Source organism: Mus pahari, chromosome 5, assembly GCF_900095145.1.
Source record: "Mus pahari chromosome 5, PAHARI_EIJ_v1.1, whole genome shotgun sequence".
Taxonomy (NCBI): Eukaryota; Metazoa; Chordata; class Mammalia; order Rodentia; family Muridae; genus Mus; species Mus pahari.
In genome coordinates this window covers 81772175-81784701 of record NC_034594.1, presented here as the reverse complement: position 1 = coordinate 81784701, position 12527 = coordinate 81772175, and the positions used below count along the sequence as shown (strand labels likewise).

General features: G+C 36.6%; 1 protein-coding gene across 10 annotated transcripts in view; it reads right to left on the bottom strand.

Annotated features, from left to right (window-relative positions):
• Positions 1-283: 283 nt before the first annotated feature.
• Relch (RAB11 binding and LisH domain, coiled-coil and HEAT repeat containing) overlaps positions 284-12527 on the bottom strand; it is a 90547-nt gene continuing 78303 nt past the window's right edge. For 9 of the 10 annotated variants that reach the window (XM_021197684.2, XM_021197681.2, XM_021197683.2 and 6 more), the window contains 5 exons: positions 12160-12298; positions 9224-9340; positions 5025-5113; positions 4421-4491; positions 284-1891 (listed from right to left, as the gene is read on the bottom strand). In XM_021197684.2, coding sequence (XP_021053343.1) covers positions 1771-1891; positions 4421-4491; positions 5025-5113; positions 9224-9340; positions 12160-12298 — 537 coding nt within the window. In that variant the 3' untranslated portion in view covers positions 284-1770. The remainder of the gene's footprint in view (positions 1892-4420; positions 4492-5024; positions 5114-9223; positions 9341-12159; positions 12299-12527) is intronic. The other variant, XM_021197682.2, reaches the window with a different exon arrangement.

Sequence of the window (12527 nt, the reverse complement as noted above, 5' to 3'; positions counted from 1 at the left end):
TGATTCTTGGAACAATCTCCAGATACCAGAAGGCTCTGTATCTATTCATCTGGTAGCCTACATACATGCATTCCACTGTAGCTCAGAGTAGAGGATCAACATTTTCTTTAGAAATTATGTTTGAAATACATTAGTTTTATATTACCACAATCCTTTTAAGTAAACATAAACTAGAATAGGAAATTAATAGAGATTAGATTTCTAAAATTTATTTTCATGAATAATTGCTTATTTTTGTATGGATAAAGTGATTCAAAATGAAAACAAATTACACAACCAAAACAAGTATGCAAAACATTTTATTTATAACAGATCAACATTTTGACATGAAAGGTAGCCACTTTCAATTTCTCAGGAATGCCTAGAATCCAACAGTTCAGGAAAACTACTACTCAATAATTTCACTATAGGTAAAAGAGATGAATGGCTTTGCCTAAGGCAAATAACTTTCTAAGCTTTGACTGCGTGGGAAAGCTAGCTTTTCCACAGGAAGTGAATGTGATCCAAGTGTATTAAAGCCAATTTACACAAGAAATATGAGAATCATGTATATGCATCAACTGTGTAAGGCCTCACATTAACCCCTTAAACCAGTTATTCCATTCCATTCCCAGCACTCTGTGTCACTGTGTTGACAATCGGTCAATTCCAGTGGGAATGTCTATTAACATAAGACTACATAAATAAAACACAGCAATGGGAGCAGCCACTGAGTTTAAGGGACCAGGTGGCAACAAACCAATAACTTAACCAATATCACTTTCACTTTAGAAGGGAAAAAGGAACCCCCAAATGTCCTAAACTACTTAGTACTTCTCAGACAGGATGAAAAAGTAAACTGCAAAGTTTAAATCGTCAGAAAGCATCCTAAAATGTGTTACAGGAAGTAGGCGTTAAATTTCAGACTTAAATTATATTTTCTTGTATATTTCAACTTGGGGATAAACAATTATTAGCTCTTCTCAATACATTCACTCTTGAGCATCTAAATCTAGTACAAATGTTGTGAAATTCACCCTGGCTCCTCCTCACCATGCTCAAGTGCTGTTTTCTTCAGGGAATTCCATCATATGCATCTATGTGTTGGGAGGCTAAACAGCACTTAAAGGATTCTCAAGAGAGATGTGAAATGTAAGTCTCATCATTATCTACTGACTGTAGGGTCTGCCATTCAAATTCACCACAGCAGCTTCAAATACTGTGTGAAAGGAATGCATGTAGTTCCTACAGAACACACAAACTCAAGTCCAAAAGGCACAGAGTAATGCTGGTGGCTCTTTCTAGTCAGTTAAGAAATAATAAAAAGTCTGCATTATTCTTTCATAATTTAAATACTTAAGTAATCTCCACTTTTATTACTTTATAACAATGACTTCAAATTTACATTATTTTAAGTACCATTGTAATAGCTTAGAGTATAATACAGATATTTGTGAATATCCCATCCAAAAATAAAAATTAAAAAAAAAGCAAAAAAACCCCTCTTCACTATACATATATATATTATATATAAAAGTTATTCTCAAAAATAAGAACATAGAATAGGGACTTGGTACAGATCAGTAAATCACGTTTCTATTTCCACAGTTATAATTCCCAAACCAATAGATACACAGCAATAATTAAAAGCAGTGCAAATATCTTTGGAGGTTAGGACAAAATTATAACACAAGAACATAAAGTCAGGAAATAAAAAGGTAAGCGCTTCAAGTACAAGGAGCAGTCTACTTGAGGTCCATCTTAGTGTTCACCGGGGTGGCCCTCCTGCTTCTACTTCTTTCTCTGAAACACATTGGCCAGCATGGCACCTGATGTTGTCAACTGGCCCATTTTGTTCAAAAACTTGGTCTTTGTGTCTTCACTCACTAAACTTGCAGCAATTGACATTGAACTAGAAAAGAAGAATTTAAAAAGAATGTAAAGCATTAAAAATTTAAGACAAGGCACATGTGTGGAGGTCAGAGGACAACTTGTTCTTTCCACCATCAGGCATGGTGGTAGGTGCCTTAACCTACTGAGCCATCTTGGGGACTCTCCAGTTTTTCATTTGTTAGTGACATATTATCATTACATCACACAAAGGTAAGGAAGATTTGTGATGACGAATTTTTATGTATTATCTTAGATTTGCTCTTTTACATGAAAAGCAGCAACAGTTAACACCACACATGGATCAGGGTTTGCCAGATTTTGCTTTCCAGCTGTGAGGCCTTGAGGAAGTTGTTTATCTATACAATGGGGCCTACATTGCAAAGTGCTTACAGTACATTATAGCACTCTACAAATGTTGGTAGTTTAATGGTTATCCTTTTGCCTGCATGCTTTGTTCCTTAGGAGCTATCCACTGCTTCCCACCCACCTGAGATAGATTTCTTATTGGCTTGGGAATTACTAATTTGGCTAGGCAGGACAAACATAAAGTCTCTGCTACCTTGGAGCTAGAATTGTAAGAATGTACCACTACATCCAAAAACCAAAAACGACACACAGACACAGACACACGGACACACACGGACGCACGCATGCGTGTGCGCGCGCACACACACACACACACACACACACACACACACACACAGAAACACACAAAAACACACATCAAATCAAACCTCAAAATTGGTTCTGGGCCCTGTAAAGCTAGAATGGCGAGCAGTTGCTGACTGAGTTACCCTCCTAGCCTTGTGCAGTTCTTTTAACTCTATCACTTCATTCAATCCTTACAGCAAGTCTGGAACATAGATATTACTTATTTCCCAAACAAGTAAACTAAATCACAGTGAGATTTGTACTATGCCAATAAACCTATTTCTTTGTGTGTGTGTCTGTGTGCATGTGCACACATGTTCTGAGCAGCTAGTTATACTAATTTCAATGAATAGATTACAAATTCATTTCTTCTTCTTTTCTCCAGCAGCCTAGTATGCAGGGAGTTAAGACAATCTGAATGACTGCTGAAGATTGCTTATTTACCACACTGATTAACAGGAAGAGAACCCTGATCAGGCACAATTTTTCAGTGCCCTGACAAACGTCCTGCAATAGACAGGAAACCCAGCTTACTGCCTTGTGGTTTTGATCAAGAGGCTTTAGATCTTACTTTAGATTCAGTTTCCTTGTCTATAGAACAGAGCTTGCAGTTTCTACTGTAAGTTCTCAAGATTAAATAAGGAAACGTGTGTGAACAAATCAAGGGCAATGTGTGGCAAGTCACATTTAACTTGCCTAATTTTAGGATGAATTTATGTTTTAAATGGTGGTGCACACTAGCAATTCTAACACAAATACACAGGAGGCAGAACTATAGATAAAACACTGGATAGAGTGTGTGGGGAAGCTCTTTTCATCATAGAAGATGAGGAAAATTTCCCAATACTGTACAGAGGCAAGGGACTTGTATGTATACTGGCTTTGGGAGGAGCATGAGCTATGTGCGTTTGTGCACACTCATGTATATGCTTATTTGTATGTGTTAGAACTCAGACTGCCTGGATGAAACATTTCTGTAGTCAACCTTAAATGAAATGTGTTTGAATTTTATTTACTGTTTATTGCTCAAAAATCTTAATTCTTCATTGAAAATAATAGTATCTGTAACACATGTAAATTATTCCCATTTTTGAATGTTCGATATTACTGTTAGACATCTGCATTCACATTCTAACTTTAAACCCAAATGACTCTTTGAATTCTATTTTGCTTTGCTAGAACACTCTCACATTTGAAAAGTCCCATCATAAATTTATAGGTACTATTTATTTGACTGGTAAGGCTCAATCCAGTAGCACAATTCCAGCAATGTCTCTGGAAGCCTTTAAACATAAAGATTTCTAGGCTGGGGACTGGAAAAACGACTCAGCAAGAAAGACATTTGTCATCAAGCCTGACAACCCAAGTTCAATTCTCAGCTGAATGGTTGAAGGAGTACTGCCTCCTGTAAGTTGTCCTTGAATCTTTATATGTGTGACATTGCATATTTGTGCCTGTCAGAAAACACATACTGTGCACCCGTGCATGCATTCTTCCTCAAGATTGCATCAGAATATTTAGAGGGAAGGTACAAAGCATTGTCTAGAGATCTCAATCTTCAAAAAGTCACCATTTCATTTTTGGTTCTTATGATTTCATTCAATACTCGAGAAAAAGATGTCTTGAATAATTTTCTTTGTTTTTTGAGACTGGGGCTTACTATGTAGTCCTGACTGCCCTGGAATTCATTATGCATACCATTGGTCTTGAACTCACAAAGATCTGCCTGCTTCTGCTGGGATTAAAGGTGTGTGCCACCACACCTGGCTTTGCATAATTTTCTTGTCTTCCAAAGAAGTGATTACAAAATAACACAAAACATAATACCTATAGATAGCAAATTTAGAGAGAGAAATTGAAGTTAATAAGAAGCCTTAAAAAAGAATAAATGTCTTACCCTGGAGGCTCTTGGACAGTCTTGTTTTCTACTTTTTGTTCACATTCTTTTATCATGGAACTTAAAATAACCTGATTAAAAAAGTCATTTACTTTAGTGAAATAAAATTAACATTATCAAACACTATAAACCTCAGTCTAAACAAGTGTAAAAGCCTAAAGAGGATGAAGTGTTAGGGACCCCATGAAGAGGCTGGGCCAAGGCTCTGACATGCAAGTAGGCTTATGTGCCAAGAGTGTGACAGTCAGGAGTAGGTACAGAATGCTGGGGAGAAACAGAACCGGAGAGTTAGAAACAAGTTGACAGGCAAGGAAAGGAGTGGACAGAATTGAAGTCAATATACCACAGACATTTCCATATTAAATTCTCCTCATATCAAGTGAAGGAGAGTGTGTTATCCTTACTTTAGAGAGTTGTAGAGGTTCAAAGATAATTGAAGAACCTGATGAAATATTACAACTAGTAAACACACAAAATAATGTTAAGCTAGACTTAAACAGTGTTAAGCATGGCTGTCATAATCTTGCCTCACCCAGGGAGAAGAGAGTGAATAATAGAGATGTTAAATTGCATAAACCTGGTGCTGCTAGTCACAGGCACTTACCTCATGTTCTGGAGACAGATGTTCCATGTCAGTCCGTAAACATCTGAGACCCGGTAAAAAGTGATTTACCATTAAATCCTCTGAAATGACTGAGGAAAGATAGTTAAGAAAAAGGGGAAAAAAAGAACCCCACCCCCCAAGGAAAAAACCAAACCATCAAACCAAAACCTCAGCCCACAGAGAAGAGATCATATAGAAAAAATACTTTTTAGATAGTGCTCAGGCACAGCAGACATGCATATGTCAGACTTCCTTCACAGATAATAGCTTTGTGGGGAAAGTTGATACTAACACTCATCTAAGTGTATTCTCACATTTCTATTTATTTTGGTGTTATCTGTTACTCTAACATTCTATAACTTAATTAAATACTATGTAAATAAAATAATGATGATGAACATTCAATTATGTAATCTGTTAAATTAAGTAAATTCTAAATATGAGGTATAAACCACTTCCAGTAGGGTAGGAAAAAGGCTCAGTTGATAAAGTGCTTCTGCATAAGCATGGGGACATGAGCTTGAACTTCAAAATGTGGTGTAATGGTGTGTCTGCAATCCTGGCATCAGAGAGGGAGAGAGAGGAAGAAACCTGTGAGAGACACTTTTCAAAACTATGGTAGACAGTTCCTGAGGAGCACAACCTGATTTGATCTCTATCCTTCACACGATGAGCACATGCACTTGTGTACTTTCATGACAGCTAAGTTGAAAGCTATGTAACAACATAATGGCAAGTTGCTTATAACATCACTATTTATATGTTTTATGTTATATGTAAGACAACTGCAAAAGATTGGAAGTATGTAAAAATGTAGAAAGAGATCGTTATTTATCATCACATTGTTTTTGGATTCTCTTTTAAGATCCATTATGCATTATGGATGTGGTTTAACTAAGGATTATACTCATCTATAACCACCAGGTCCTCACATAAGTGACAGCACAGTCAATGACAACACATGTGTATAATTTAGGTTAAAATAATTTGTCTATGGGATACTAGTTGTCCCTAGTTTGTTTCTGAAAATAGTATTTTGTATATGGATATTTTTTTGTCTGCATGTATCTGTGTGTACCACTTGTGTGTCTGGTGTCTGCGGAAGCCAGAAAAGGGACATCAGATCTCCTGGAACTTGAGTCACAAATGGTTGTAAGCCACTATGTGGGTGCTGGGACTTGAACAAAGATGGTCTGCAAGAACAGCCAGTGGTCTAAACCAGCTCTGTCTCCAGTCACATGAGTTTGTTTGTTTGGTTTTGACACCTGCTAAGGTGACTTTCTATTGGTCCATAATGAATCAGACACCAGAATACATTCAATTTACTTTGGGTCCTGGCCACCTTTGAGTTTTAGTTGATAAGCTCCACATTCAAAAGAATCAGAAAGCAGTCACATTTATCAAGAAATAATTCATCTTATGAGTTCACATCAACTCAGGCATATTTTTATTGTAGCTCTTGTGTAAAATTATACCATGTTCAAGTGAAAAAAGAAGAGATCGTTTATGAAATTGGCTTAATTTTTAAACAATGAACTTAAGAAAAAAAGGGATGTATATATTACTATTTCCTTGAAAATGTCACTATGTTCATAAACAAAGCTCCTATAATGAATGCATAACATAAATTCAATAGTTATTAAAATATAGACAGGGTCAGTGAGATAGCTCAGTATTAAAAGCTCCTGTTACACAAGTCTGTGGCGACCTGAGTTCCATCCCTGACACCAGTATGAAGGTAGGAGAAAACCAACTCTGGAAAGTTATCTTCCGACTTCCACAGGCACTTGTGCTGTGTCACTGTGTACAATTTGCATGCATAACTTAAATATATACATGATACAGAGGGTTCCAACTTAATTACTGTACAGACTTGTTTTCTAGATACTGGGAAAGTACCTCCAAGATGTAAGCGGGTGACCTTTGGATTAGCAGAAAGTGAAATACTGAAACACAGGCATGGAGGCTCAAGATGGCCAGACTTACAGAAAATAGGGAAGTTATTCTTTCAACTCACTTGTTGGGACTATCTTTTCCTCATAAAATCAAACTTTCAAGGACTGGAAATGTGCCTATCATTTAGTCCTATCTTATATTAAAAGCAACTCTACCTCAGTGGTAAATGATTAAACACCACTGACTGCCAAGAAGACATTCATAAGACATGCTCTTGCATTTTGGATAGCTCTGTAATAGTTTCTTTATAAGCAAAACCTGTCTTTATTCTTTATATACACAGCATATGACCTTCCTTCTCCATAACTCCCTTTAAAGTACTTGCCAAACAACATTAACCACTGTCTTCCATGCCCACCAACTTGCATTCATTCATCTCTCCTTGCCACACACCTTGTCAAATTTTCTCATCAGCCCTAAGCCATCTACTCTCCAGCTTGAACATTTTTAAGGTCCTTGAAGCCTGCCATGACATTTTGATTTGTTATTAGGCCTATTGTTACCTGTAACTTTCCTATGTCAGTTCTGCAAGGAAGTTTTGTTCTAATCAGCTTTGGAACAGACCTGGCAATGAGACTTTCTTAGTGACTATACTCTTGACGCAAGTAAGGCTGGAGTAATGCACAACAAACCCAGTACTTGACTGAATGGGAGCTACTCTAAAATGGCTCTTCTTCCCCTTCTTGTCCTGGCAAGGGGCTTTTTATTATACATACTTAAATACTTGATACTTTCTCTGTATAAATTTCTATGTTCTTTAGAAACTATTGCTTTTCTTATTTAGAAATTCTGGTTTACACTGCTAAAGTTGTCCTGATACTTTTCCCTTTCCTTGAGGCACATTTCTTTATAAACTATTAGCTAATTAGATTACATGAGTTTTTGCTTAATTTCTAACGGACCCTTTTACAGTTGAGCTACTAATTCTCATACCATCATCTCTCTCTCACCAGGGTTCTGTCACTTCTTCATAAAAGATTCCTCCTTGCCAACTCACAACAGTAGTTCCTCATCTGTTTCCTCTATCTTCTCTAAGTTGAAAATCCAGCAAGATGAATCAGGACTGACAGTGACTTCTGCTTTTAGTGGAAAAAAACTTATGAAGGACACAGAGTTTAGTTATCAAACTAAAATATTAGACTTCTGCTTACTGTATGATCTACATTATGAGCACGGCTGATGGTATTCACGAAAGTACCCCATTTGTAATCAGTTCTCAATTACTGATTTGTAATCAGTCCTGAGCAGTGGGCCCTGTTTCCTGAGTATAACAGTCCCACAGACTGAACAAAAGCAACCCTCCATGTTTATACTTGAGTTAAAAAAACCCAGCACTGATGAGTGTCCGTGGCACTCTAGAACACCTTTATCTTATTTCAAATGACCTGTTCCCTCTGGTGAGGACTGTGACCTGGCATATAACACAGAACCACAGTATTCTGATACTCTTCCTGACACCTGCCTTTCTCTACGAGAATCAGTTGGAAGTTTAATCTTTTTCTTTTCTTTTTTTCTGTGATGTAATTCTCTAATTACTTGCTTAGAATATGCTTTTGTGGTTCTGTTAAGAATTCAGCTTTCCACCCTTCCCAATCCCTTATTTCCTTTTCTTGAACTCTCCTGTCTTTTATTGAGAGTCAGAGGCTAGAGTTCACTTGGTCCATCTTCACTTCCTTCCTAGTTTTTCTTTACTAAATATAGTATAGACAGAACATTCAACAGAACAGTTGAAGCTCATTGTTCCAGTTCAGTTTTGTTTTAACTATGGAAAGCAGAAGTTGTCACTATAGTCTTTAAGCCTTGGTTTAATCAGTTATAATCTAGTGGTTGATATGGACCACTGATTTTCTCCCAGTTCGGTTACTAGAGATGACTACCATGTTGGCCCTGAACTTCTCCAGAGATTAACATTTCTCTAAGAGAAATTCATAGAATTTCGCTGGTTAAGTTAAACATTCATTGAAAAATCCAATACCAGAACATGAAAGTCTAGATTCATTCTGCCCTGCATTTATTGTTCATTGTAAAGCTCAGGGTAGGAAACTCATCAGGGCTTTATAATTTTTACAAAAATATAAACAGAGGATTAAAAATTATGAGATGGATAGAGTAAAATAGATGTGGCAAAATTGATTCAGAACTTCCAAAAAGTCTACTCAGTTTTTACAGCTGGGTTTTCTGTGGGTTTATACTGGTTTATAGTGGGTTATATCAGCAAATATAGTTCAGCTCAACAAGGATACAACAACAGGACAGTGCACTGTAGGCTTCAAAAAGATGGGTCGCAATGTCCAGTCTTTTCGAATCCACAATTTGTAAGTTGTTCACCAAGGCTAATTTATGTAAATGTGGTATAACAACTGAAAAGGGAAAGAAAAAAGAAATTGTTAAATTTTATCACAATCACATATACACAATTCTCACACTTTACAATTCTTAATACTTTACATACTTTACAAATATGCTTTTTCTTATAAGGCAAGAATGTATGCTTTTCTAAGTAAGAGATTTGTCATTTCAGAGGTTGTATCACTATAGCTACTGTCCAGTTAGTTCTGAGGACAGGCGATTTCACCTCACCTCCCAATCTCCCATTTGGAAAAAATGATTAACAAATGAACCAAGACACACAGCAGTGTTTATCTTTTATAAGGAAATTTATGTCTAGGAACACAGCATAACACATAACCTGGGTGGGAATAATTCTAAAACTCATCTTCAGTGGGAAAGAAAAATAAGATACAATACCTAAGAAGTCTTTTATTCAAGTCTGATTAGGCAAAGATTTAAAATAGCAAATAAAGATAAATACATAGAATTTAAATTTAGATTTTAGGAGACTTTCAAATAAGATCTTAAGGCAGATACAACAGCCAAAGCAAAGAGATTTGTTTGATTGCTTGTTTGTTTGCTTATTTATAAACAATGTTTGTTTGTTTATTTATAATTCATTCATTCATTCATTCATTCATTCATTCATTCATTCATTCATTCATTCATTTATGATGTACTTGGACCTGAAGTAAATCTAGAAAAAGAGAATCTGAAGCTGGGGATTGAAACCTGCACTGTAATTTCAGTGCTTGAGAGGCTGAGGCAAGAGACTGTCATTAGTTCAGGGACAGGCAGAGTATGGAAACCAAAGAAAGCCAACGCAAACCAAAGTAGATTTATATGGGTCTTTAGAAAGCCTCCAGAGTGTGATGGTATACTCCTAGTGGCCCTGACAAGTAGCTGAAAATTGTTCTAGATGAAACAACTGATGTTTGAGATAGAAGCAAGGGACTATAGCAACTGTTCTGTGGTCAAGAGCATTTGCTGCTTATTGGGCAAAGGGCTGGGGTTTGGTTCCCAGCACCTACATGGTGGATCACAATCATCTTTGATTCCAGTTTCAGGGGATCTGATATTCCTTTCTGGCTTCCTCAGGTACCAGGCTCCCATGTAGATATATATGCAGGCAAACACCCCCCCCCACACACACACACAGATACACACCACAAAACAAAATTTCAAATAGATGCAAGATCTAACGGTCCAATGGAAAGTTGGGAAATAATATGGGTTAATGTTAGTTAACGAAGAGAGTGAGAAATAATCTAATTATTCCAACTTTTCTACTCTTTCTTTAAATACCAAGAGGATTAACTATAAATATGGATAGTTAACAATATAGCATTCTTTTTTATATGGGCTTGATTTCACTGTAAGTCATATTTACAGATTTGACATTAAATTCCTCAAGGTAAAAGCCCCTTGAACAGGAAAGTAGGCCAAAGCAAGGGGTGGGTGGGGGAAATCAAATTTCCTTTTTTCCCCAAAAATGTTTTAAAGAGGTATCAGAGACAACAGTTAACTACATCTATTCAACTAAAGCTTTTCTTTAATTTATCTTTAACTGTTCTTTTGGGACTAATGGGAAAAGAAAGTTTTTTGTTTCATATTATATAATTTTTACATATTTAATAGGTGGTAAGCATCTATTACATGAATAAAACTATTACATATTAGATCTACTTTTTACAGTTCTTAAAAATTTTAGGAGACATTGAAATACTACAGATAGTGTTTGCTCTGAGAAATAACTGTCAGCCTCCATAGATCTATGGATCTATGAAAATAACTGCTGTACGTCATGCTCATGGAGATCCAGATGGTTTCTTCTTCCAAATCTCCCTTGTGGGTATACATAAATAGGTTACATAATGCTGCACCTGCAACTAGATTCAACAACATGGCATAAGCCAAAGACCCATTATTACTTAGCATATTCCTTAATCTAGGTGCTAGGAATTATTCTCTCCTTCAAAGGAACTACTGTCTCAATGTTAACCCACCTTCAGAGCTTTGACTGGGACCTCATGTAAATGTGGTGCTGTAACACTGAGACTGTCCATGCTCATAACTAGAAGAACAATCTTGTACTGTTGGTTGACTAACTAATTATAAGTACATTCACCTAATGAGCAGAGACTCTCATTGTACTAGTAAGTGCCCATGCCCTCACAAACCTTTCGGACAGTACAGTCCAAATAACTTAATATATTTTGTTGATCATTCTGATCTTAAAACTGGTTAAAAAAACAGAATATCAGCCTGGCTATAAAATAAATAGTCTATTAGAGAATGCACCATTACATTAGAAACCATACTGACTTAAGTGGCTAATACTATGATCCTCTAGAGAGGATGGCAAATTCCTAAAACCAATAGGACCATAAAGTTCTATCACAGTGATAACAAACATGTTTGTGGATACCAAACATGCTTGGGTGGGTTTGATGCCACCCAAGAAACTGTTATGAAGGATGAGGGCCACTATAAAGGAGACAAAGTAGAAACTAGAGAAAATGAGTTAGCATATCATTAGGTAGATCTAAACACTGAAAATTAAAACAAAGTAGTGTATCAGGATGGCAGCATGCCAAGAGGGACAAGTAAGAACATGACTAGTGACCAGAAGCACAAAAGTATCCATAAAATTTTGATTAAGAAAGTCTCTTAAGCAACTACAGGTGGAGAGCTACTCAGTGTTTTATAGCTGTTATTTAGGAACACAACAGGGATCAATTCCAGGATAGTTTTTAGAACACAAAAACAAAGAACAGCAAGGTTTTGACACTCAGACAAGCTCCTGGCTGTGATGGAACAATGCAGAACAGGTAGAAAGGTCACTTACACTCATCTCGGAACCGGGGTTCTGCATTAGGTCCGACTCTGCCAAATGTTCTGATGACCTCTGTATGCAAAGAATGCTGGTCTTGGTACTGAGGGTCTTCCAGGAAAGAAGCCAACTGCATCTTCACTCTTTCTAGCAACTTGAAATCAGAAATAGAATATTAAAATTGGAGTATGCTGTTAGGGTGAACAATAAGCAGATTAAAAATGGCCTACGGTAGTGGATTCACACTGCAAAACCATTATAGTGACATTTTCTTATTAAGAAAAGATCTCACTTTCTGTTTCTGCAGTAATTTTTTTTTTTAAGGTTTATTTATTATATGTAAGTACACTGTAGATGTCTTCAGACACCACAGAAGAGGGCAT